This window comes from Phaenicophaeus curvirostris, chromosome 21 (genome assembly GCF_032191515.1).
Source record: "Phaenicophaeus curvirostris isolate KB17595 chromosome 21, BPBGC_Pcur_1.0, whole genome shotgun sequence".
Taxonomy (NCBI): domain Eukaryota; kingdom Metazoa; phylum Chordata; class Aves; order Cuculiformes; family Cuculidae; genus Phaenicophaeus; species Phaenicophaeus curvirostris.
The window spans coordinates 6,088,709-6,116,116 of NC_091412.1; the positions used below are offsets into that span (position 1 = coordinate 6,088,709).

Below are 27,408 nucleotides of genomic sequence, written 5' to 3' on the forward strand. Positions count from 1 at the left end.
TTTTTTTTGTCAGCTGACTAGATTCAAGTCAAGTTTTGAATTTGCCATTCCCACTACTCGACTAATTTGTGGAGTTATAAGTAATTATTTTCTTTTAATAATTTGATTAAAGGAATTGCAGACAACTTTACACAGAGATGTATGAACTGGAGTAAGGGAAGATACAAACCCCAATGAAGAACGAGATGTGGTTTGAAGCTTTGCTGGATTTTTTATAAGCTTCAAATGTTTGTGCCATATTCTGCATATTTTATAAATAGAAGCGTAAAAACATTTTAATCACACAATTTAAACAGAAAAAGTAATTGGATATAATTAATGTTAAAAGGAGCAGATGATTCAATACAAGTACTTCAGTTTTATGTTTCTAAGTTTTCTGCATGAAGTGTTCATTTTTCTTTAAGTTTCTTAAAACTCTCATTTGTTGAAGTAATTTTTCACGGACTTGTATACACAGTGGGAACTCTGCTATCACTATACTAAAGATTACTTTTGCAGGTGTTTCCTAGATTACATTTGTTAACCACATCCAAACTTCCACTGGGAGCCCAGTCCTGAGGTTTTCAGTCAGAGCTGTGCTGCAAGGCAGTTTGCTGTTACCTTTGGGATGTAGATGGTTGTATAACTTACTGTGTAATTGCAAAGCCAAACTTCACTGTAAGCACAATTTGCCATGGTTTATTCCTTTAACAACAAAGGAATTTTTTTTGAAGCTGTATTCCTGGATGAATGTCATGATATCACCTCAGCTCTTTGCTGTTTCCCTGCAACAGGTTTTTGAAGGTTCTTTCTTTCTAAGGTAATGACCTTATTATGGTTAGGTTTGTCAAGCAGTCTGAGTAATTGTGAATCCTTCTAAATTCAAAAAAAAATCCAGGTGAATATGTTTTCCAGCTCTTACATCTGAAATAAATGCCTCTTTTGGGTACTTTTTGTGTCATTGATGCAGTGAGTCAAAAAAACAGTTTTAACTTGATAAATTAATTTCTTTAAAATATTTCTTACAGACATTGTTTGAAAAGCTATTGTTTTTTTCCTGATGCACAATGATATTTGAAGAGCCTAAAATTGTGCTGAATGCTTCTTGCTTTGTCAGTTCAAATGAGAGCAAGTAGAGCCAGTATATGTTTAATAAGACTGAGCCAAAGTTCTATACAAAGAGTGTTGTGTTCTCTGATATCTTCAGGCATATTTCTTGCTCGCTGTTCTTGCTCAATGTTTCATCAAGTTCTCATGGCAACAGAACTCAGGTCAACTAAGTGGGAGTCTCTGAAACTTCCCAATTCCCTATGGTAAATTCATTGGTAAAATTTTAGAAAGCTTTAATGCTGACCCTTCTGTTAAAACTTGCTCTTAGTAGAGCAAAGTTTCACTTTGAATTCTTTTGTAAATAGTTTCCTTATGTCTCATACTGTGCAAACTGGCAAAAATTAGATTTTTCTTTTGCAGGAAAGTTGAGCCATTTTTGACTCCTATAGAGCAATCCTGGGCAAGAGCAATGGAGAAGCACCTCTTCTTCAGTCCATTTAAAAAAATGAATTATTTCAAAACGTGAAATACTGCCCCAGGAGAAGCAAGGGTGGGGTTTTGCCCTTTGAGCTTCCATTCAAAACTGAGATAGTTAATGCTCTGCTGCTAATGCTTTACGCAGTTCAACAGGGTGCATTCATCAAAGCAGAAATGTGTCTTACTTCAAAACCTAGTTTGATATTTAACTTGGTGTCCTAGGTGTTTTAGAGACAACTGAAAGTGTAAGATGGTTTGAATGATGCAGGTTATTGCTTGCATGGAAAGAAGCCTCTTCTGTGTGGATCATTACACTATAGTCAGTAGCCTGCAGGCAGAATTAGGAGTTTAGATATAGATGTTGTGCCTGCTAGTGGCAGACGCTCTGCTTTTTAGCCTCCAAACTTATGAAATGGTATTTCATGAAATACTGAATGTTTCCTTTTAGCAACCAAAGGATACCATGCGACTAGACGAGACTATGCTGGTGAAACAGTTGCTGCCAGAAATTTGCCACTTCATCCATACTTACCGTGAAGGGAACCAGCACGCAGCCGAACTACGCAATTCCGCCTCTGGAGTTCTTTTTTCTCTGAGCTGCAATAACTTTAATGCTGTGTTCAGCCGTATTTCCACCAGGTAGGTGTTTATCAGTAGCCTGGCCTAATGTAGTAGAAGACCTACTAAATACTGGCATCTAGAACCTCTGTCATGAATTGTAGAGTGTCTAATGTCAGAAAAGCTAACTGTTTAAATGATATTTAGCAATAGAGTTCTTAAGTGAAGCTCCTACTTTTCAAAAGGTTGCTTGAATTTCAGGTTACAAAATGAACCTGTTTTGTGTCCATCCTAGGTTACTGCCAGCATATTTTCGATGGGATGCATTATTGCTCTTTTTAATGAGCTTTCTTAAGTACAAGTCAGACACTGTCGTAGAGTGAGAATAATGATAATTCAGCTGAATGAATAGAATAAGTTGTTGTGGGTGCAAGGTGTTTTGGGAAAAAAGGATCCTGAACATAATGGGTTGTATCCATTGTCTCATGAATTTAGAATACAAAATTTCTGATTGTCTACAGCTCTGTTGGAGCCCCAAGGCTGTTTTCCTTCCTAATTTTTCCTGCTTGAAGGCTTTTATGTTAAAACTGTCTTATGCCAGAAGGGGACAGAACAGCTGGACTGTTTGTTAGTTGTTGGAAAAGACCCATTTGTCTTCTGACTGGCTTGTGTTTCACAGCACATTTACTGTAAAAATAACTGTCTTTTCTGCTGTTCAAAGTGAGAAGAGAGGCCTGAAGTTTCCATCTATTCTTTGCTCTTTTTGCCCTGTTCCAGGTGTTTCTGATGCTTCAGCATTGGCCAGTCACTAGACTTTAGTTAAGCTTTTATCACTAAACTACTTCTATGTTTTTTATAAGTTGCTTGAAGTAGCTTTGCTCTTATCACTCATTGTTACAGCAAATATCATCTTTCTTTTATGAGAAGTGGAGCTTGGGCAGCCTTATATGGTTACATAGCAATGAATGTGCCAATTTAATTGAAACAAGGATTTATGTATTCCTTATGATGTAAAAAATGTTCCATTCCAACGGTTTGGAAAATATTTGCATGTTAGAAATCAGTCTGAAATTATTTAATTACTTTAAATTTTAAGTATTTTGAAAACTTTTATAGAGCCTTAAAAAAACTTCTGTTTCAAGAACATAAACTTGGCAGCGAGCATGGAGGATGTGGTTTTACTCAGTAGGTCGATTATGTTTTGTTGCTTATGGAAATGGAAACAATTTCCTTTGCTCTTTTTATAGGAAGTATTTTTCATTTGAAATTTTTGACAGCCTTTGAATCTAGTGCATGGATTTATATTTATCCATATATCTGTAGCATGGTTTAGTACTCAAGCTCCGAAGCCCTTCTTGCCATCCATTTGAGCTGGAACATAGCGCTTTTTCCCCTCACTTGTTTTTCATATCAAGATGGCTTGTATGGAAATAGTTAAATATTTGACCGATTGTTGCTGATCTCCACAGGGGTCAGCTTGCCGACAGTTAGCATTGCTGATCCTTTGACCTGTGCTTCCTGTTTAGGCATATTTCTAGGCCTTGTACAGCAGCTGGGGGATTTTTGGCACGAAAAGCACAGCAGTGGGGACCTTCCCATTCCCAGTGAGGGCTGTTAAGCTTCCCTGGCGCTGGAGAAATGAAGAACTGCTTTTGTGTGTTGTGCTGGAAATCGCATTCCATGTCTAAAACACATCTGTAGCTTTGGAACGAGACATGGCAATCTTTAGTTTGTGAGAACATATGATTTAGTTATTAGTGGCTTAGTGTTTGATGACATGTTTAGTGAATCTTCTAATACAAAAGCGTGAAAAGATGCCTTGTTTTTAGATTAGTGTGATTCAACTTCATCTTCTTTCTATAGGCTGGAAAAATGTGGACCTTCTTTAGCTTACAAGGAATTATTGTAGTGATACTGAGTATTCTCAGTCCTTGCTTTACTCTTGGGAATTTAGCTTGCTGTTAGCAGCCGTAGTCTAAAGGTGTCACGATTCCATGAGTTTAGTATGTAGTTGGAAAGATTGATGCTACAATACGGTAGATGACAGAAGGATTTAGGCAAATCTTGGGCATAAACAGGCTATCAACAGACTGGTATCTTGTAAAACTCATCATTGGTGTTTCTAGATCCGTTTTCAGTGTGAGGATTGAATGAGACTGTAATATTAACTCTGTATCATGCAAGATCCATCTTTTGTTTCTAACTCTGGGAAAGTTTACCTGAGGATGTACTACATCAGGAGATCATCTAATATTCCCCTGCTATTCAAATTTATAGAATCATAGGCAGGAGTTCATCCTGTCTGACATAATCTGATGGAGAAGTTACTTTACTTTGCATATTTTTAGATTACAGGAACTGACTGTTTGTTCAGAAGATAATGCTGATGTTCATGATATTGAACTTTTACAGTACATCAGTGTGGATTGTTCAAAACTAAAACGACTCTTGCAAGGTATGATTTCAGCTTCTGTTTTAAAATATATTCATCTGAATATGGCTAGTTAGAGATGACACAGTGGTATTGATACATATATCTTATTGCTGTGTTTTACTCCAAATAACCACATATTTACCAAAACATTTAAAAATACTTACGTAGCATAAAGGCATTGGCTTAAAAATTGCTTTGCACTTCAACCTTCTGTTATAATCTTTGTTGCTTTTTAGAACCAAGTTTCTTTTCTAAAATGTGGAAATGTTTTATCTTTACAGAGACTGTATTCAAGTTTAAAGCCCTTAAGAAAGTAGCTCAGTTAGCTGTTATCAACAGTCTTGAAAAGGTAATTACTTTGATACTTATCTTCTGTTTCATTGCTTGTGTGCAGACTTTTTCTAGTTCAGCACTAGCGGCAATTCAGTGATTTAGTATAAAATACAAGTTGGTGCATCCCTTCGATGCATGCATGTTTTGCAAGAAATATCAAATGATTAGAAATAAGAATAAAATCTCTTTTCATTTAAATACATAGTTGAGAAAAATCTTTTTAGGTTCTGGAGTGTAAAGATGTTTTGCATTATCTGCAGGCATTTTGGAACTGGGTGGAAAACTATCCTGATGAATTCACAAAGCTGTATCAAACGCCGCAGACGGATATGGCTGGTAAGGAATAACAAATGACATAGTGTTCAAAAGTTCATTTCTCTGACATCCCCACATTCGCTTGCAGTTGGTGCTCTCCTTGCTTCTCGTGCAGCCTGCAAGAAACAAATTTCTGTTAACGTTTGTCAAGACGGGCAAGGATGTATTGCTGTCTCTTTTCTCTCCTGACTCACCTTTTAAAAAGATTCATTTTGGGGTTCAAAGCACAAAGAAATAAAACCCAAAAGATGAAAACTCTTTAAATATATATTTTTCATCTTGATAAAGGGAAAAAAAGTGAAAAAGAACATCACCTGTACTTGTCTCTAGTCAAAAAGAGGGAAATTTACATTTTCAGGTAAACTATGTCTTTAACTGGGTAGAGACCATAGTAGCCCCAAGTAGCAGGCCTGTAATGTGCAGAACAGTTGGGGTTTTTTTTCTGTGTTGGTGGAGCAATACCTCTATTCTTTTATACCCATCCTTCACCTTTTCATGCATAAAATTGCTGCTGATCTTGAGCTTCTCTTTTATGCAGATTGTGCAGAGAAGTTGTTTGATTTAGTGGATGGCTTTGCTGAAAGCACAAAACGTAAAGCAGCAGTTTGGCCCCTGCAAATCATACTCCTGGTCCTGTGTCCAGAGATAATTCAAGATATAGCGAAGGATGTGGTAGAGGAAACAAAAATGAACAAGGTAAGTGTAGAAAAGTATCTGAATTCTGTTTCTGATTTCTAGAGGATGATTTGTTTTGTGTATGCTGTATATGAGGTCTGCTTTACTTTGTCTTTCCTGCCTAAGAAGTGTTTTGCAATCCCATATGTGAATTTATGCTCCCTTTTAGAGTTGTCACCTTGTGTGTGTTCTTTCACTGTCAATGGTTCATACAGATAGTATGACCCAAACAATGTTATTTCAGAACTTTTACATTTCCTTGGAGATTTGAATCCCAGTGTTGTAATTTCCCCTGCCTTCACCAGTAACAAACTCAGCACTACTTCTAGCTGGCCTATCTCACACTATCTATCTTTGTGCCATTCTGATTGTCCTAGATCAGTCAAAATGAATGTCTTTACTAAATGTAACGTTTCTCCACGATGGTGCATGAAGTTGTATCCGTGATTTCTCATGAAAAAATGCAGTGTTGTTTTGTATTTAAGCATTATATTTTAGTATTGAAGTATTTAACCCTGACCACAGGTTACCCAAGCTCTAGTTATAACTGTTCCTGATTTGAATTCTGCAGAAACTGTTTCTGGACAATCTCAGGAAAGCTCTTGCAGGCCACAGTGGGAGCAGACAGCTGACGGAAAGTGCTGCTATTGCTTGTGTTAAACTGTGCAAAGCATCTACCTACATCAACTGGGAAGATAATTCTGTCATTTTCCTGTTAGTGCAGTCCATGGTAGTAGACCTTAAGGTAAAAATGTCTGTTTCCTTATTGTAGTGAAGAAATTGGAATTTTAAAATATTGAAATAAGCTTTGAATTTCTCCTTAACTAAATATTATGGTGGTTTTCAGTGGAAAATTTTGTGTTGAAAATAGGCAAGAATAATCTTGGAATCTAATTTGTTTTGGTTTTTTTTTATATATAGAATTTGCTGTTTAATCCAAGCAAACCTTTCTCAAGAGGCAATCAGAATGCAGATGTAGACCTTATGATTGACTGCTTAGTTTCCTGCTTCCGTATAAACCCTCATAATAACCAACACTTTAAGGTGAGAATGCTACTTATTGGTAAGTCATTCTCCATGTACTATTGATGACCTGTCAGTTATAAAAGATAAAAAAGCAGCAGCTAGAAGCTGCTCATAAATAATTTCAAGTATATAAATATTCTTTAGTAATAAGTCCCTGCATGTTTTTATAAATCTTTTCTTAGCTGAATAGTCTTCCTCCTGTTTAGATTTGACAGCTTTGTCAATTTAATAAAAAGGCTCCAGTATGTTATTTGATGCAATAAGAAAGTTGGCAAAGAAAAAGCTATTCCTAAATGTTTTTTCTGTATTTTTGTACTAGATCTGCTTGGCACAGAATTCCCCATCAACATTTCATTATGTGCTGGTAAATTCGCTCCACCGAATAATCACAAACGTAAGTTCTGAAAGTATTTAATCAGCCAGCGATCTGTGGCTTCTATTCAGATCAATATCTGCTCATTAAGTACAATTTGAATAGTAGACCAAGTCTTATTGCCTGTATCCATGCACTGAGAGTTCCTTGCTAATAAGAAGCATACAAATCTTTGTTCTTGCTATCCACCAGTTGGGCTCCCAGTTTGAGAGCTTGTATTCCAGTATAAAATTGCAATGTAAACATGTTTTAATACCCTCTAACGTAGGATGACAAATGAATCGTATGATCTCTGGGTTTATAATGTGTACTGCTTTATTTATACCTGAAAAACTTTCTGAGGACACGCATAGTTACTCCACCTTCTGCTGCTTCCACTATTCATGTGAATTTAGGGGAAGAGCTTTGTGCTGCACTTGATCCAATACATATTTAAAATATTGTAAAATTGTAGTAACTGCTGAGTGCCAAAAACATTTTGAAAATTTGTGTGGTTTTTCATCTTCAGTGTGTTATTGTACTTCGAGGGACTAAAACAGGACTTTTAATGTTTATACTGTTCAGAAATACTTTTATCATCGGTATGAAAATAGAATCGGTCAGTGTTGAGCAACCATCCTTACTTAATTTACCTAGCATTTTCTACGTCTTTTATGCCAACATTGTAATGAAAACACTATAAAAAAAAGCATTGGGCACTTTGACACCTAGGGGAGAAAGTGCTGCTGTAGATGAGGTGGTTTATCTATGGTGGAGTAAGAGAGCTTTTCAGATATTACTGAGCACCTAAAACACCATTTTTCCATTTTGTTCAGTGTATCACAATGAATTGAGTGAACATGGGGAGTATTACTTGCTAGCCTTCAGCATTCTGAAATCTGCCGTAGTTTTCTGCAGTCATGGTTTCAGAGCTTGCACAGGTACAGAAGGAAGAGTTCTAGAGTAAGCAGCCAAGCTGGAAATATTGCTTCTCTTACAACTAATTTAAATATTGAGTTTTATGGTGAGAATGAAAAATTAACTAGTAATCGTGTGCAAAATACTCATGTGTAAAGGTTAGTTGTGCTACAACTTTTGTAACTTTTTAGAGGCATAAAATTAATCATAATCTAACTGATACATTACCAGTTTACAGTCTGAGCATTTCTGTGCTGTCGTTCTAGTCTGCGTTGGACTGGTGGCCCAGGATCGATGCTGTGTACTGCCATTCCATGGAGCTTCGCAGCATGTTCAGTGAGACGCTGCATAAAGCTATTCAGGGCTGTGGGGCGCATCCAGCAATTCGCATGACTCCGGTAAGACTTCTAAAGAAGCTGTTAAAACACAAAGCTGTTTGGTTGGTTTGGTTTTTGTTTTTCGTTTTTTTTTTCCCTGTACCTCCATTCCATTCCAGCTTTTTTTGTCCATTAACTTTAGACTGGAAACTAGAGGGGGGAAAAATACTGCAATCCAAAAAAGCAACAGAGAGCCATACCTGCTCTGTAAACCTTGCAGGTTTTGGTGTATTGACTACCTGTTTCTAGCTAGTGATATGTGTTTCTCAGTTTCCATGCTGCTTTTAAACTGGCAACGTAGAAGTATTTCTTCTGTAACTGTGTTCTGTGGCTAACTGTTCGTTTTAAGCTTTCTTGCTGTGTTAGTAGCTAGGTACTATATCTGTTTGTTTAATATGAGAAACAAAAGCATTCTGTATATCAAGATAATTTCTGAAAACTGCAATGCTTTTACCATAATCGGCACGAGTAACTCCTCTTTTTGTTTGTCTTGCTTGCTTTCTGTTGAGCAAGTTGACTGTTTGGTCTTGGTGACAGCAACAAAGTAAAAGATTCTTCAAGGGTTATGAACTGAAGTCAATATTTTTGGTTATCTTGGAAAAATTCTTGAGTAAATTCAAATTTGTAGATCATCCAAATTTTTAATTAAGTTGCCATGCAGCGGCGTTGCCTGTCTTCTGAACTTTCCATCTAGGACTTCTGGTGTGTCTAGTGAATTGGGTTGATTGTTTTATAAGGCCTAAAGTGATACATGAAAATATTCCTATTGGGCTTCACAAATGAAAGCGAATGATCAAATGCTTTTAGTTGAAAGCTATAACACGTTTAACTTGCTTTTTACATGTGTATATTCATCTGTTGAAAAAATAGCAAGGGTTTTGTAATGGCAACTCTGACATTGATTGGTGGTGCTTTGTCTTCTGCTTCTTATTTTCCGTTCTTATTGGCTGCTGTCGCTCTCATGGTCAGATGCCAACCAGTCACTGTTTTGCATGGCAGTGGGCCTCTGTTGCTGTAAGTATGACCCATCGTAACTACCGCAGAAAAGCCCTTCCTTACTCTGACTTTTCTGTGCATAGTTACCACTGCAGTCACCTCACATCACTGGAGCATGGAAGGTAGCATGTTTTCTGTAAGAATGTAGGAGCGGAGGAGACCTTCAGCGCTGCTCTGGGCAGTTGCAGAGTGATTCTGGGCAGTTGCAGAGTGATCCCTTTTGCAAGCACTTGAGCTCTTTCCTGGAAGGAAGGGCTTTTTGTTGGTTCTGTTCCTTCCTTTCTGCCCCCTACTTTTCCATCACAGTGCTAACCAGAGCAGGGAGATTCTGGAAGGCTAGGACTGCCTCCTGATTTCCAGCCTAAACTTATTTCTGTCTAATCTGTCCCTACTTCTTCCTATTCCAGTGTTGTCTGTTAGCTTCAAACTGGTGTTTATCCCCTTGATGTAATTGCAGAGACCAGTCATGTCCCTGTCTTTGTTTATTGGTAGTCTTTAGTTTTGATAGCGTGAAGCGAGTAAATCACTTCACAGAAACCTCTCGGCCTCTTTTGCCACGTGCCTCTTCTCAATATTCCCATAAGTGCAGCAAACTAAGACTTAGCACAGAATTAATTACCAGTATAGAGACATAAATTTCTTCATTATAAGCTCTTATGTGGTAGATTTTATTCTGTATATTTTCACTAACTATCTAGCAAAATAGCATGAGGTTCTCTGTCTTGTAGAATTTCATATACAATGTCATAGCTCTTCTTCAGTTACCTTGAGGATGATTGCATGCCAGGTTGGTTTTTTTGTTCAAAACTTGTAAATGTAGTGACAATGAAAACCAAGTTCATGTTATTGTTGGAGATCTTTGCAAATAATAGACAAAATATTTTAACAAGCTGAGATTTTAAGTGTGTTGTATTCTGTTTTGTGTTAAATATCCACAACAGCAATTTTTTTGTCCAAATTACTGTCTTGTAACTATTTTGGTAGCAGTAAGAAAAAGTACTAATTAAACCCCTGCTGATATGAGATTAAAATTAACTAAAATATAAATTCTATAAATCCTATTGGAGAGAGATGAGAGTTTTGTCTTTGGACATAGTAGGAGCGATTTAATGCAAGTGTGGTTTTTTATACATACGTTTATGTATTTGTATATATACACAGATATATGTATAGCATTTTTCACAGACTTTAGTGTGCATCCACAGTATTTTTGAGATGAAGGAGCTGTGGTTGATTTGCCATCCGACAGGGTGGCTCGCTCCAGAGATTGTGCACAGCACAGGATTGAAACACAAACTCAGTTTTTGAAATCTGTGCCCCCTTCTGTCACAGCCAACGCTGTGTATGACTGTTAAATACATGAGTTGTATTGCTAACTGTTGTGTGAACAGTAGTGGTTGAATATGATGGAGTCAAACAAGAGCACTTTATGTGAACTCTCAATATGTTTCTTACAACATCCTCCATTTCACTTGAGGAAGTTGAATGGTACAGAAGTTTACTGGTTTTTCAGATGAAGCTAGATATTTTGAACTGATGCACTGTGTACCTTCTTAAAACAGAAAGGTGCATTTTTCAAAGGCTGTACAAGTGAAAATACATCACGTGGACTGTGATTATGACAAAAAATAAAGAAAGTATTTGGCCTTCGGAAAAAAGTTCCCTACCCTCTCATCTATCGATGTTTACTTGGAAACATTTACTTTTATTTCTTTCTTAAACAAAGGAAAATCCCTGTGAATTCTTGTTAGTTTTTAGCCATTTTTCTTTTGCCACAGTTTGTCTTATGCAAAACCTTTTCTTATGTCCACATGCACCTCACTAAAACAGTAAAACAGTTCTTAATTAAACTTTAAAGAGAAAATAAAGTGATAGCATATGCATATGTAAAAGGGGATTTTTTTTTTTTTTAAGTAGAAGGGTATGTAACTTTACTCGAGTGCATTTAATATAATTTTAAACTTTTTCATTAACTATAAAGTATGAAAAAATATATAAACTTCTTAGGATGTTTATAGCTACTGTGTAGACTACCTTACTGACAGTAACTGATTTTTCCTTCCACCAGAGTCTTACATTTAAGGAGAAAATGACAAGCCTTAAATTTAAAGAAAAACCAACTGATTTGGAAACCAGAAGCTACAAGTTCTTGCTGTTATCCTTGGTAAAACTGATCCATGCTGATCCAAAGCTTTTGCTGTGTGTAAGTACATTACACTATTCATTCATAGTAAAATACACTTTTGAGGTTACTACATGAGTGAAAAATAAAACCATAAACTTTGGCATCCAGGATACTTCCTTACTCATTCTTTAATCTGGTTATGATGCTTCAATGTTTTCAAAGGAAAAACACAAAATCAAAAAGAAATTGTAAGAAACTTTACAGAACCAGAGCAACACAGTGCAAGGGAGTGTAACACTCTGAAACCCTGAAGGAGGTCAGGAGGAAAGGGAGTGGGGAATAGAAGAAAAGAGAATTAGTCATAATTTTAATGAGTAGAGATATCTTACATCTTCCATTTTCTCAGATCTGTTTAGGATTTAATTTAAAAATATCTCAATTCTGTCAAAGATACAATATGCAAGGGGTATCGTGGCTTATAAAGAAATCAGTTACTCTCCTAAAAATCCAGAAATCCACCTAGTTTAATCTCAGGAATACACTGTATCAGACAGTAGCATGGCCAGTCATTAAAAAGTTTTACAACCTAATCTTGTCTTCTTTATGCTATTTAGAATCCAAGGAAGCAAGGACCTGAGACACAAGGAAGCACGGCTGAATTAATTACAGGCCTTGTACAACTTGTTCCACAATCCAGCATGCCAGATATAGCACAAGAAGCCATGGAGGTAAGGGGTATATGTTCTCTGTGCCAGATGATGAGTCCACAGGCTGCGCTAGAGAAATCAAGAAATGTCATTGTTGCCACTATAATTTTACATCTGTAGGATTGGTTACATGATTTTTTTTTGCAGCTGGATATTTAAATATTAAAGCAAAAAACACGTCTTTTAAAATGTTTTGTCTGATTGACTAGTACGGATTTGTACGGAATTACAAGGTAAAGCCTCTAGGACTGGATTATAAACATGTAATAAAGACTAAAAGGAAATACTTCTGTCACGGTTTAACAATGAACTCTTGTTCTTTTATATTTACTATATAAAATGCTTTTGTATCATTTAGGCTTCTTTTTAAACAGTATAATTAATATGCGATTGCACCTATTTCTCTGCCCGTGCTGTAAATGTCTTTTAAATGTCTGCCTTTAAGTGATACACTACTTTGTTTTAAATTTAGGCCTTGCTAGTTCTTCACCAGTTAGACAGCATTGACTTGTGGAATCCTGATGCACCTATAGAAACATTTTGGGAAATAAGGTAAGTAAGTTCACTTTTATAAACTAGAAAGAGAGCCGTTTCAGTTTGTCTTCTCTTTTGAAATAGCTGTGATTGTTTTAGGAAAGCCGTGCATCATCGTCAAGAATCTGGTGTCAAAATTATTATCTGTGTTCATGAAAAAGTTACATCTTTATTGCACTACACAAATTTAATAACAATATAATAACAGACATTTTACTGGTTTTCTTAATGACTCTTCAGCATGATGTGAAGGTGTAGAAATGATTAATAGTTTTGAAAAGTTAGAGATACTCCCCCTTATTCAAATGGTTACTACTCATTTAACCTTTTGGGGCTGAAGGGGAAGGTAATGCTAAACAATTCTAGAAGTGTGGATTTGCTAATCTTGACTCCAAAGTCCTTACCTAAAGAAGGTAGTAGTTTGCCCTGACCTGTGATCTCCATTCATCTTTCCTGAGTATTTAAAAAAATAGAATACATTTAAGTTGTCTTGCATTTTTAACTTGGCAGCAGCTGTTGCAGTTGATTTCTTGGAGAATATTAAGGGAAATAAAGTTCAAAGAAGTCAAAATTATACAAAATCCTAAACCAAAAAGTAGGAGTCCATAAACTAAATTCTTAAATTGCATGAGCTAAATAAAATAAATAAATAAATAAATAGATGATCTAATCTGACTTGGTACTGGTGTTTGTTTTAGAAGAAAGGGAAGAACTGTCTAGGAGAGAAACACTCTTACCAGCATCAATAAATTGGCCTGCGTGACTGCTAAATGAGGCTCAAGTGGCTTGTTATGGGATAGGTTTGGTGCTGAGCAATCCCTAGATGGGCAATAACTGAAACTCATTGGTGTAATTTCTAATATTAGAAATGAGTTTGTGGTCTGTTCGGGCTGGGGGAAAAACCCTTTAAAATTGACACTAATTTGGACCCTTTGGCAGTTTTAACAGAGAGTGTGAGGCCTGAATGGATATGAAGAAGGAACATCCCTAGATGTGTTCCTTCCAGAACAGAGTTGAGACACGTTATCAGAGCAGTGTAGGTAAACTTGTACTGCCACTGTCTGTGCTGTATCTGTTCTGTGGATAAATGGAGGACTTCTGAACCGACAGCCCTGGAGTCCGGACTTCTAACAAGTACCCAAATTGCTTAACTTCCTCTAGGGAACTAAAACGGCCAGCTGGGCGGTGGGAAGGGTCAGAGGGGAGATTGTTATTTAAAGTACACACCTATATTGTATCTATTATACATTTGCTAGTATATGTATAGGATACTCAAGTGAATTGCCTATTTCTATGTGAAATGTAGTAATAGCTTCAAAAATGTTGTTGCTAGCTATTAGAGCTAATGCTGCATTTCATTTTGCTACAGTTCACAAATGCTTTTTTATATCTGCAAGAAACTAACTAGTCATCAGATGCTCAGCAGTACAGAAATCCTCAAGTGGCTGCGGGAGATTCTCATCTGTAGGAATAAATTTCTTCTAAAAACTAAAGTAAGTAAATGTTAACATCTGTCTGTTAGGGTCATTGAAACGAATCTCTCTCTGTTTTGTAATTCCCTATATTTACCAGGTTATTTTTATGATTAAACATGCTTAATATTATGGTTCTTCCAGTTAAGAAGTAATCATTTGTTTTTTAAAAAAGTGTTTCCTTTCAGTGCTCTGAGGATCTTCATTAATATCAGAATCAGAAAAAGACAGAGCTCTGCTTCCCAGTCTCAGTTCCTACATTAATAAAATGTACACTACCCCTGAGCTTGGCTTCTTTAGACTTAATTGCATCTACATTTTAGTTATATTTATGTTAGTATATGTTCTGCGGAGTTGAAGCAGGAAGCCTATAGGCCTTCCAGGAGGCTTCAAGGAAGGGAGGAAAAGGCATCATTTTGCGCTTACGTCAAGGTCATTTTTTTTAAGGTGACTCTCCAGATAATTTCTTAAGGGGAAATATCATTCTAAGATACCATTAATTTGGGTAACCTTATAAATCGTAGAGAGCATGAGTGTGAAAAGTACTGTGTAAATGTTGAGGAGCTTTTTACCTTCCCCAAATCTATCCTCTTTAGCCTTTTTAAAAAAATAATTTGATTTATCATGTTTCTTCCCTCACTTTTTATAGCAGTCAGATAGGAGTTCCTGCCACGTTCTCTTCCTTTATGATGTCTCTGGAGGTGGAACTAGTCAAATGTCTCTTGACCACGAAGAGATGATGCGCTGTGCTGCAGGAGCTACCCTCAGGAAAGGGAAGGGGAATTCTTCAATGGTAAATAATGTAGTAATAGTTCTTCTTAACATTTCTGGAGAAATACCTGCGTGCAACTATAACTTAAATGACTTTGAGAGTAGTTTTTAAAAATAAAAGTAATAATTTCTGAGGAGGAGTAGATGTCTGTATCCTACATAGTGTATTTATCTAATGTGCTGGTTACTAATGATGTTTCAGGCTTGAAAAAAGTGTGGCTTTTTAAAATTAAAGCATTGGTGAATATTTTTTTCTTAGGTTTGCACATAGTATCCCTACACATTAGTCTATTGTTATAAACCTGAAATCTCACTTTTTAAAGCATCACTTGCAGTTTAAATGTGCCATGAAGGACCATAAAATCAAACATTTAGTAAGATATACCGTTTGACAGCTAAGTCTCTCAAGCCTAGTTTTACTACTAGTTCTAGCTGCAAGGAACAAAATGAAGAGGATATTTAGAGCATCTCTTATGACACAAAACTTTCATTTTGTTCTTTCATGTACGCTTTTCTTGTATCAACAAGATTTTCATAAGAACTTGGTATCCTCATGGAAGGACCAGGTTCTTAGCTAGCCACTGTGTTCGTGCAACAGCATGTAAGAGCTCTGATTTTGTTTAGGATTGCTTATTCCTACTGGAATAAAAGCTGTTTTAAAGAACAGTTTGGATAAGGCTGAATTTTAATAGGATTGCCATATTCATAAGCAATATTATCAAGTCTGGAATTCTCTCTTTCCCAAGGAAAGTACAGCAGGATGCAGCGGAACACCCATTTGTCGCCAAGCCCAAACAAAATTGGAAGTCGCCTTGTACATGTTTTTGTGGAGCCCGGATATCGAGGCGGTCCTTGTTGCAATGTCCTGTTTCCGTCATCTCTGTGAGGAAGCAGATATCAGATGTGGAGTAGATGAAGTCTCAGTGCATAATTTTTTGCCAAACTATAATACCTTCATGGAGTTTGCGTCTGTTAGCAATATGATGTCAACAGGTAAGAATTATGATTCTTTGAAATAGCTTTCAACCTGTATAAGACTATTATTTGTGTTTCAGTTCTTTTAAACAGGTTGTGATTCTTGATTTGATTCCTTCTGTTTTCGCTCAACTATCTTAATTATCGGAATTGCTAGGAAGGCTTGGGAATTTGACTGACAGAGTTCATGATGATTTTAAAGTGTAACAAAAAGAATCCTTTTCTAAACACTTCAAGGGGATGCGTTCCTCTGTTAATTTAGATCTCTTGTTTGATTTTGGTGGGTTTTCATAAAATGCTGTTAACTGTTCTGTGCCCCTTTTTAGGGAGAGCAGCTCTTCAGAAAAGAGTGATGGCGTTGTTAAGACGCATTGAACATCCAACTGCAGGAAACACAGAGGTAAGCTTTCTTCTGAGTTTATATATTCTCTGCATGCCTCTTTAAAAAAAACAAACAACAAAGAAACAACAGAAAATACTGTTGCCTTGAGTAGTTTTGAAGTTTAATGTTGATGTCTCTTATTTTAGGCCTGGGAGGATACTCATGCAAAATGGGAGCAAGCTACAAAACTAATCCTTAACTATCCAAAGACCAAAATGGAAGATGGGCAGGTGACTATAACTTTTCCCATACTCTTAGAAATTCAAAATAACTATTTACGCTTATTTATTTAAAGGAATCAAATTTTTAACTAGAAAATGAGTTTTGTAGGTAGTTTTAAGCTCCATGAAAGTTTTCCAGAAAAATAATGGTAATCACTTGTCTGCTATGCTTAGTAAGAGACTAAGATGTAATTTGACTTAAACTGCTGTAAGGGAGTTGAGGCTGTACTTAAAAATTGAAAGGAAATTGATAAACAGACAACTGAAAACTCTGGAGTACTAACAGAGAAATACTTAAATCCTTTTCAGTGAAAGTTTTTAAACAAGCAACTTGCTATCCTGATTTGAATATGCTTTATCCCGGTGCAGAGCACGGAATTGATAGGGCAACCCTCCTTCTTAGCCTTGGTTTTTCAGTGTATCTGAAAACAATGCCTCTGTAGAGATTCCTATTCATATGACCACAATAAACTATAAAAGGTGAATCTTTGAAAATTCCTCAGACTGGAATTTTAAATGACAGGATGTATTAAAGAATACTTCAAAATTCTGATCACTCTCCTTCAGTTATGTTTAACTGAAGGGACTTCATCTTCACCCGTTCTTTTTCAGGTTACCGAAAGTCTCCATAAGACAATTGTTAAGAGGCGAATGTCACATGTTAGTGGCGGTGGTTCCATAGACTTGTCTGACACAGATTCTCTTCAGGAGTGGATCAACATGACAGGTTTCTTGTGTGCCCTCGGAGGGGTGTGCCTGCAGCATCGCAGCAATGCAGGATTAGCCACCTACAGCCCACCCATGGGCCCGGTCAATGAGCGGAAGGGCTCCATGATATCTATGGTGTCCACTGAGGGGAACACAGAGACTCCTGTTAGCAAATTCATCGATCGATTATTGACTCTGATGGTCTGTAACCACGAGAAAGTGGGACTGCAGATACGGACTAATATTAAAGACCTAGTGGGTTTGGAGTTGAGTCCAGCACTTTATCCTATGCTGTTTAACAAATTGAAGAATACCATCAGCAAGTTCTTTGATTCTCAAGGACAGGTAAGGTGTTGTTATCATCCTTCACATTTGAGTCTTAATAAAAAGTGTTGGTCTTTTCTTTCACAAAGGTAGTTGAAATTGATACCTGCTTGTTTTGTACAAAAAACCTGCATGCATTGTGGATGCATGTGACAGCTTGCGTTAGTAATTACTGTATTTGTGATTGCAGGCTATGTTTAACATCAAGTAATTGAAAGCATTCTTGAATTCTTAGTGAATTCTGATTACAATCTCAGAATTGTTACGGCTGGTACTGTAGACATATTTAATCTTGGTGTGTGCTGGAATTCTTTTGGCTGGGTGATAACTAGAAAAACACTTGACTGTTAGATTTTTGAAGTGCTGCAGTATATTTGACACTCTGGTTTTTGGAATTGTGTGCATGGAATTAAGACCAGCAATTCTCTTCCTGTAGGTTTTGTTAACTGAAACCAACACACAGTTTGTAGAGCAAACCATTGCTATAATGAAGAACTTGCTTGACAATCACACAGAAGGGAGCTCAGAACACCTGGGACAAGCTAGTATTGAGACAATGATGCTGAATCTGGTTAGGTAAGAAGTCCTGTTGACCTTCCTATACAACTAACAAGTTCAAGAAGTGAGGTAGACCCATCTAGTTTATATGTTTTTTGCTTGCAACCATGGAGAAGTAATAGTTGATTTTCTGATGCTCTTCTTTATGGTTCTGACAACTTCAGTAATTGTGGAGATGATTTACACTGTAGCATGAAGTACACTGATGGAAGGTTACTTGACTTTTAAGAACTAACCATTCCTTAGCTTGGCTCTGTTCTTGTTAGCTTTCCTGGTTTCTTTTCTATGCAGTGGTGTTAGTGATTAACAACCATCTGAAGGGCAGTTTTGTACTAATAGAAAACTTCTTTGGCCAGAAGAAATTTGGTACTGGTCTTCAGCTGTTGCAAGAGCTGGCTTGTTCACTTGGAGAACAGAAAAAGTAGCCCAAATACTTGCCAACCCATTCCATAAATCTGCTGGGTCAGGCAGTTTGTGGGTTCCAGCATGGAGCTGAAAAGATGTGTCAGATGTATGGGCCTTGTAGTATGAAGTAGCATCGAGAATTTAATCTTTTTGCTTTTTTCTTCAGGTATGTGCGAGTGCTTGGAAATTTGGTACATGCGATTCAAATAAAAACTAAGCTATGTCAGTTAGTAGAAGTAATGATGGAGAGGAGAGATGACCTTTCATTTTGCCAAGAAATGAAATTTAGGTAAATATTGCAGTGTATAACTTCTAGGATGGGGTGATGTGGACAGATGCAGCTTTGTTTGGTTACATGCTTAAAACATTATCCAATACCTTTGTGATGCCAGTTTTCCTGGTGTAGGGATATTACTTTTATCTTTGTCTTCAGAATAAGTTAGAGTCTAGTGCTGCATTAAAATTTTGGTTTGATTGTGGGGATACTAAACACGCATTAAAAAATTGTGTGAGATACAGACTGAGGTATCACTTGCTATAATAATATTAATCCTGTTTATCTTCAGTGTGTGGTTGTTCAAATAGTTCTTAACTGAATTTGTAATAACTAAGAATGATGCCAACAGTAGCAAGTATGGGGGGAAGGGGTGTTTAGAAACTAACAACTAACTGAAAAAACCCTGAAGTTAAAGCAACATATCTGTAACAGGAACAAAATGGTGGAATATTTGACAGACTGGGTTATGGGAACATCTAATCAAGCAACGGATGAGGATGTGAAATGCCTGACAAGGTAAGACAGAATACTGTGAGACTATATCTAAAGTTGCTAAGAACGTTTCCAGTGGCATTTGGTATCCACACCTGAGCTGACTTCTGTGAACTTCCTTTAGTGCTTGTAGTTTTAAGGAAAAGACGAACATTGAAACTAGAGCAGCAACAGAAATGTATTTAACACACAATCTTAACTAAGATGGCTTTTAAGATTTTGGTTTTCTACTGAATTTATTTAACTCCTTTTAATATCTTTTTCTGATTTAACATTTTATTTGCTAGGGCTGTATCTTCTTATACATTCTGAAGAATAAAATCATCTGATGTTATAGTGTTGAATTCATACTTAACTGGATTTTTAGTTACAAATTTGGTTTGCAGTTGTTATTCTTAGTAGATGTATTACTTGAAGGTTTTTTTCCTGATCAACAGAACTATTCTAGTAAAGTTCTGGTAAAGTAAACTGGTTTTTTTTAAAAAAAAAAAAAAGATTATTTTCATTTACATTTAGATGTATATGGGAAAGTGACTTGGTACCAGGAGGGAAAATTATGAAGGGGAAGGAGAGACTGATTCTGCTGAACCAATTCAGAGTTTCTTAAAACTTTATTTTTCAGAGATTTAGACCAAGCGAGTATGGAAGCAGTGGTCTCCCTTCTTGCTGGGCTTCCACTACAGCCTGAAGAAGGAGATGGTGTTGAGTTGATGGAAGCAAAATCTCAGTTATTTCTGAAGTAAATAATGACTTTCAACTATTTTTCTATACGTTGATTCCAAGCAGATGTACCGTATGACTTTTATTACAAACTGTGGGTTTTTTTCCTAGCAGAAATAATTGTATTATCCAAACAGGAATTACCTTTTGTATATCCCAGTTCACAAACCTCTGCCTCCTAGGTGAATGAAGACATTTTTATTTAGAAAATAATTACAGAATTTAGCTTTATTTCTGCTTAATGTAGATTTGTGTTTAATTCATGAATGTTTTGCTTGCTTTGGTATTATATTTTTATCCATGAAACTTAATATCTTTCAAGTCATCTGTCTGTAAAGGCACACTTGTGACATTTGCTTGTTCCATTTTCAAAGATTTGCATACAAATTTTGGGCCTTCTGGTTGTTACAACACAAATGGAAGGTTACACTGTGCCACAAGAGAGATTCCTTGGGACAGTTAGGAGACTGTTGGAAGGATTGTTGTCTGTTTGCTACTGCATGCCTATCTCTTCAGATGGTTGCCTTTGCAGAATCTGTTTGTCTTATCCTAGTGTTTTCCTTTTTCTTTAGATATTTCACACTGTTCATGAACCTTCTAAATGACTGTAGCGAAGTTGAAGATGAAAGCGCACAAACAGGTGGCAGGAAACGCGGAATGTCGCGAAGACTCGCTTCGTTACGGCACTGCACTGTTCTGGCCATGTCAAATTTACTCAATGCAAATGTGGACAGTGGTCTTATGCACTCAATAGGTAAAGTAGCTAGTGATAACTGTGCATAAATGAATACATAATGAAGACATTGGTATTTAATTTATTTTTGCATCTTCCTTAGTAGTTCTGGGTTTTTTTAATCAGGCTTGGGCTATCATAAAGACCTCCAAACAAGAGCTACGTTTATGGAAGTCCTCACCAAAATTCTGCAGCAGGGAACAGAATTTGATACGTTAGCAGAAACAGTGCTAGCAGATCGGTTTGAGAGATTGGTGGAGTTGGTTACAATGATGGGTGATCAGGGGGAGCTTCCTATTGCTATGGCTTTAGCCAATGTGGTGCCTTGTTCTCAGTGGGTAAGTTGATTCATGCCTTTTATTTCCTACATTTTTCAAAATATTAAGACTTGAAATAAAAAATAGTGCAAACTTTAAGGGTCTAACTACAGTCTGCTAAAGAGAGATTAGACCTGCCTTTCATGATAGCTAGCTTTACTTAGCATAGTCCTGAGAAGTGTACTGGATCTTGATCATAAACTACACTCCCATAGTCAATTTTTATTTAATATCTAGGAATAATTCTATATGCAGTTATTGTAATGAATGCATCTGTTTGGGCTCGTTGCTTATTACAGATTGTGTGTGCAGTAATGCAGGTGAACAGGGCTGTATTTGCACGTCTAGGTTTTAGCAAGATGAATTGGGCTTTGTTATTGAGCGGAATAACTGCTTATCTGTCTAAACTAACCATTATGAATTTGTATGACTGGATATCATGAGGCAGATTTTTAGACAAACAGAAGCATAGGAAAGATTTAAAGAGAGATTACGTATGCTTAATTTGGTACTTACATGCAAGACCCAAAGCAAATTTAAAGCATTAGTACAAAGTGCTTTGTGTTTCTTTCATAATTGTATTTTTTGGTTTGCTTTGGCTCACTGCTACATTAACATTTCATTGCCTCTTTTAAGGATGAGTTAGCTCGTGTCCTGGTCACACTCTTTGATTCCCGACACTTGCTCTACCAGCTACTTTGGAATATGTTTTCAAAGGAAGTTGAACTAGCAGATTCCATGCAGACGCTCTTCCGAGGAAACAGCTTGGCCAGTAAAATAATGACTTTCTGTTTTAAGGTATATTATCTAATCTTTCTCAGTGCTACAGATCACTTCTATAACAGGAAAAGTTTAGTAGTATAAAAATACAAAACTACCAGTTTATGGTACTAGCTCTTGAGTAACTGGATCTGATGAAAATAGTACAGAGTTGCCTTTGGGTCTCAGGTCTCACATTTGTTAAGTTTAAGGAGTTTTGCTTTTAATGTTTTACATTTGCTGAACTAGATCTTGTAGCTCTCTTATGCTCAGTCCCAGCTAAAAAATACAAACCCTCCTGGAATTGACCTTTTGCCAGCATGACATGACTTGGCCAGTTAGGCTTAAGCTTGCGGTTTGTCCTCTTGAAAGTTTCCAAGGCAGTAGATGTTTCATCTTGCCTTTGTGTTCTACGTTGTAAAGAAGAAAACTGATCAGCATAACAAAAACATTTGCAAAGTTGGTAGATTTCAACAAAGGTTACTCATTTAGGAAATATAACTTATGGGATACAAACAGCTGAATGTTTGTTAGAGTTTTAGTTGTCCTAAAGTCCTTCCCTAAATAATCTTCACTCATAGGAGTGCTCTTAGAACTAAGCTAGTCAGAAGTTTGATGAGTGATTATGGGGCTAGTGCCCCAGACTCTTTCTGATGGTCATTCTGTAACGGGCAACTTAAAGATGGGGAGACAAACTACTGTACAAACAGGTAGGGCATGGAGTCACTGTGCTCCAAGAAAGAATCCCATCTTGGTTATTGTGGTTATTAAAGTGACCTACAGTTTTCTCTAAATTGGACATAAGTTAAAATATTTGTAGAGATTGATCATAGATATGTTTCAGAAGTGAGACTATAATACAAAACACCAGTTTTACAGAAATCTGCCTTATGCCAAAGAAAATCAAATGTTTTCAGACTCTTAACACTTATAAAATTTTGGAGCATGCCTGTGGTTTGCTGTGTTAATCTGGCCACCTATTCTAATTTTCTTTCCACACAGGTATATGGTGCTACATATTTGCAGAAGCTTTTGGAACCTTTATTAAGGACTGTGATCACATCCTCTGAATGGCAGCATGTTAGCTTTGAGGTGGATCCAACAAGGTTTGAGATTCAAGGGGGGGAGAAAATGTATTTATTTGTAAACATGATTCCGAATCATCCTAAATACAATAGGATTCCTTTTCCCTTGTTGCAAATTTTTTTCTCATACTTCAGTACTTTTCAACTCCTCGCTTTAGCAGGCACGTTAATTGTAACTGCAGTCCTTACACACAGGGAGAATCGTACACAGGTATCCAACACAGCTAGATGAGTTTTGCTGCATGCCCTCTAGACCCTGAGAGGGTAAGAAAGGCAGAGAGCTCTTGCAGGACCTCTTCTCCTACTTGCCACTTCATTTTTTTATGTGGGCCACTAATGCAGGCATTTCCAGTAGTACCAGACAGCATCTGCTTTAGATCACTGAATTAATTACAGAAGTGAGATGGAATATGTACATGTTGTGTGTAATTTTTTTTGCCCTAATTTTGCTTATCACATCAAGACTTGGGTTTGGTAGCTGTTGTTCTGTTGCTTTGAATTATCTCTAACTCTGAGAAAAACTTTTGTTATTTGTCTTTTAAGTGGCTTACCAAAAGCTAGGCCCTCTTATTAATAGTTTACCTCTCAAATATCTGTGTCTACCTTAAAAACTCTTTTCAGAGAAACCACCATCAAACTGATAATTCAATTATCAGTTGGAATTACATATGAGTGTCTTTATATGGAATGGTGTGAGAGAATCCCACTTACAGCTGTCTGTTAATTACTGGGTTTTAAATGACCTTACGTTTTTAGCTTACATGGTTTAAAATACTAATGGAAAATCTGTGTAAAAGGTCATATATACTGCTGTGTGATTTCAGTTTACCCTTACAAATAAGGTTACTACTCAAAATATAGGTACAGGTACTACTGTTTATCTGATTGCTGGCCATACGTTTATGGGTCTGTTTCAGGCTGGAGCCTACAGAAAGCCTTGAAGAGAACCAGCGGAATCTCTTGCAAATGACTGAAAAATTTTTTCATGCAATCATTAATTCTTCTTTGGAGTTCCCACCGCAGCTTCGCAGTGTGTGCCATTGTTTATACCAGGTATGCCTGCAGTGGTTGCTGCCCCATGACTTTGGGGTTCGGTTTTGCGATTCTAGCAGTTTGGAACCTGGTCAGTAGTGGGTGTATACTGGGCATTTCTTAAAGACTGTTTTCAGGTGTTTGTTAAATAGCAGGAATCTAAACCGGTGGACTGAATGGTGTTTTAAGACTCTGGTGGGCAGTCAGGAGGTGACTAAACATTATTATTTTAAGGAGTTGAATCACAGCTGTGAACTCAGACCTAATAAGGTAACAATAATCTCTGCTTTAGCATCTCTGTGGGAGACTAGAGATTAACTGGGGAGGTAATGGTTATACTCGCTTTTACCAGCCCTCTATAGGAAAAGCGACAGAAGTCGGGGGGAGAGACTCTCTCTGCTGGGCTGAGAGAATACAAAACTGTGTTTTGGATTTAGAAACAATAAATTTGCTTTTTATACAGGACCAATTCAATCAGAAATCAAGTTAGTTAGTTCTCCAAAAGTCTTACAGATCACACATTTGATAAATATTTAACTGTGAATAAAATAGCTGCTTGTGCAGTTATTGACTCTATATAGTTGTTCTCTGCATAAAAGTACAAGCCATTTCTTCAAGAGCGTTTCTTTCCGAGGTGAATTTTTCCAAAAATTGTTTATAAAAAGTATTGTTCAGGGGGCACAATCTTACACTTTCTGCAGTTGACAGAAAAGCAGATTAAAACGAGCGTGAAATGCTCTTAAGAAAAAAACTGAATGGTATTCTGTAGGACTATAGTAGTTACAAGCCCCAAATTTTAGAAAATGTGGATTTTAGCTGAGTATAATGGAAGGAAATAGATCTGCAAAATGCTGTTGGCTGTATTTGGCAGAGAATTGCATATGGTTATATGTGCTTCCCTAAAGAAGATCATTTGCGAGTGGAGTCAAGGCACTGTATCATTCAGGCTTTACTTGGATCCAACCCCACACGGGGTTCTACATCTTATAATAGTGAGTTTCTAGGTTGCTGTGGACACCTGTAAGGAACGCCACTCGCTTGTCCTGGGAAGGAGGTCCATTGGCATGTAATTTGTTAGCCTTGTGACTGGAATGCTGCAGATGCTCTGTGCTTTTGTGGATAAGCTCTCGTATTTGTGAGGTAGAATGACAACAGCCATTGGTCTGCAAAGTAAATATCTTCCTGCTGCTGTGAGCAACAAATTCTGATGGAGATGGTGTTGCCTGTCAGAGGCCGGGAGTGTGTTATTGTATGCAAAGGGATGCTGTACTTGGATTCAGCAGCTGACCAAATACTTCACAAACACACAGTTTTGAGAAATTCAGCAGGTAAATAGGAGGAAGAGAACCTGGAAGAGACAGATGAATATTTATAGAGTTCCTTTCATCAGGCAAATTACAAAAGACAGACTTCTGTTTGTGGGTAAAACTTCAGTGCTGTCACAGAAACCTTGGAAAGTTGGCAAGCTGGGGCCACCCTCTCCTTGCTTGTTTATGGTACCACTTATGATGCTTAAAGAGAAGGAACCTTGCTGAGTGGTGGACTGTCCTCTGTAGAGTGAGTTCTACTGTAGCGATACCCTCCTGGCCACCTCCCATTGAAGTACTTGCATTCCCCAACCTCCATCCATGGCATCATCTGCTGTGCTCTGTAGCCACCGAGCAGCAGTTGCTGAGCCTCGTATGCGCATAGGTCTCTCCCTTGCTCTTTGTGTGTTTCTGATGGATATAGCTGCTGCTAAAAGTTCCACTGGGGCATCCTCGTGCTGCCCTCGGGGCTCATAGGAGCTACCATTTCCAGTCCTGTTGGAGAACTGCCACAGAAGAGCTGTGCGTAGGAGAATATTTGAGCTGTGGTCTCAGTTAAGTTGTCTGGGCAACTATTTTTGGCCTTTCAGCCATGGAGTCTGTATCTCAGGTCTAAAGTAAAGCAAGGAAAATACATTTTCTGAGCTGAGTGAACTGATTATGAGTAATAAAAAATTCTACACGGTGTAGTCTAGTCTGATTGTTGCAGTGAGTGCTGTACTGATTAATGCAACTGCTGTGATTCCCAGAACCTGGAAGTGAGAAACAGTGAATAGTGTGTTGTGGATCTTGGGTTATAGTGAGCTGTTGGGACGAAGTAGGCAGGCAAATGATGTGCCTTTTTTTCCGCAATAACAACTCGTAGAAATGGCCTCTAAACGTGTCAAATTCTCTTTCTGACAGAGGTTGTATTGAGGTTGGCAGGGAGTGGTTTGGGGTTTGGTTTGTTTTGGTAGTTTTTTTTTAAAGTGGGAAATGAGGGTGACAAGTTGGTTTCCTTCGGGTTCAAATGGCCACATTCTCTCAGACATTTGTTGGGAATATGTTTGAGTGTTACTGAAAATGTCACATGCAACCTGGATTGTTGCTTGTTCGATGTTCTGTTGACATTACATTATCCTCTCTCTTCGTTGAATTCCTTTTATATTTTGTTACTAGGATCTATTAGATTTATTTCCATTTCAGTGATACATTGCTAGAAATTATTTCTCTGCAAACCATTTTTAATTCTTAGCTGAAATGGAATCACTGAAATGTACTCTGTGGCAGGCATTGCCATATCTGCTTCTTTGGCAGCAGAGTAAATCTATTGGCTTTATTGGCCTTTACTGGTTTTTGGTATTTTGGTAACAAGGGAATGTGTTCCTGAAAGAGATGATTTACTGGCAAATATAGAAGTGGTATTAACTGATACTCAGCTTCAATATTTACTACTTCAGCTATTTCTAGTAACACCTGTGTTGGTGTACAAGTGTCTGTTCATTGCAGACAGCGTAATAATTAGTCCTGTGGTTTCAAATTCCAGAGAGTTTTCTGAAAGAAAATACAGTTAAAACCTGAAGTTTTGAGGGTATGAATCTATTTTTATTGTGAGAACCAGATAGGTGATTTTTATAGGGTGACTTCATTTTCTCTAAGGTGACTGTGTGCCATCCCAAGCAGCAGTGTAAGAGTGAATGAGACTGAATTTTGCGGTGTCTTTTTATGCTTAGAGTTTTAAAATAAATGTGTTTGCAAAACATACCCATCTGGTGTGTTCTCTACATGATTTGCAGCTGAGTTTAATCAAGGTACCAACATTATGGAAAGGGTTTATTTAGTGGGATATTGGGTCTACACTGGCTGGCATTTCTGTTGTGGGCAACAGAGTCCGCTGGAGTGGAAGGAGAAAATGGATCTGGAAACATCACGGAACGGGTCACTGTGAGAGCTTCACCTTTATTCTTGTTCAGGTAGTGCCCATTCAGGAGTGTTTTGTGATAATGAGCAAGCATGATGAGAGTAACTCATACAA

The 27,408-nt window shown here is 37.2% G+C and overlaps 1 protein-coding gene across 5 annotated transcripts in view; it reads left to right on the plus strand.

Annotated features, from left to right (window-relative positions):
- Positions 1-27,408, plus strand: part of NF1 (neurofibromin 1) — an 87,020-nt gene that overhangs the window by 11,539 nt on the left and 48,073 nt on the right. For 2 of the 5 annotated variants that reach the window (XM_069873756.1, XM_069873757.1), the window contains exons 4-30: positions 1,955-2,145; positions 4,413-4,519; positions 4,780-4,847; positions 5,092-5,167; positions 5,685-5,842; positions 6,393-6,566; positions 6,743-6,865; positions 7,167-7,241; positions 8,384-8,515; positions 11,559-11,693; positions 12,230-12,343; positions 12,795-12,874; positions 14,226-14,349; positions 14,978-15,121; positions 15,846-16,092; positions 16,401-16,474; positions 16,603-16,686; positions 17,290-17,730; positions 18,146-18,285; positions 18,839-18,961; positions 19,382-19,465; positions 20,064-20,180; positions 20,734-20,915; positions 21,021-21,232; positions 21,848-22,009; positions 22,973-23,076; positions 23,973-24,108. In XM_069873756.1, coding sequence (XP_069729857.1) covers positions 1,955-2,145; positions 4,413-4,519; positions 4,780-4,847; positions 5,092-5,167; positions 5,685-5,842; positions 6,393-6,566; positions 6,743-6,865; positions 7,167-7,241; positions 8,384-8,515; positions 11,559-11,693; positions 12,230-12,343; positions 12,795-12,874; positions 14,226-14,349; positions 14,978-15,121; positions 15,846-16,092; positions 16,401-16,474; positions 16,603-16,686; positions 17,290-17,730; positions 18,146-18,285; positions 18,839-18,961; positions 19,382-19,465; positions 20,064-20,180; positions 20,734-20,915; positions 21,021-21,232; positions 21,848-22,009; positions 22,973-23,076; positions 23,973-24,108 — 3,807 coding nt within the window. Of the gene's footprint in view, positions 1-725; positions 800-1,954; positions 2,146-4,412; positions 4,520-4,779; positions 4,848-5,091; positions 5,168-5,684; positions 5,843-6,392; positions 6,567-6,742; positions 6,866-7,166; positions 7,242-8,383; positions 8,516-11,558; positions 11,694-12,229; positions 12,344-12,794; positions 12,879-14,225; positions 14,350-14,977; positions 15,122-15,845; positions 16,093-16,400; positions 16,475-16,602; positions 16,687-17,289; positions 17,731-18,145; positions 18,286-18,838; positions 18,962-19,381; positions 19,466-20,063; positions 20,256-20,733; positions 20,916-21,020; positions 21,233-21,847; positions 22,010-22,972; positions 23,077-23,972; positions 24,109-27,408 lie in introns of those variants that run through there. The other 3 variants (XM_069873758.1, XR_011338901.1, XM_069873759.1) reach the window with 3 other exon arrangements.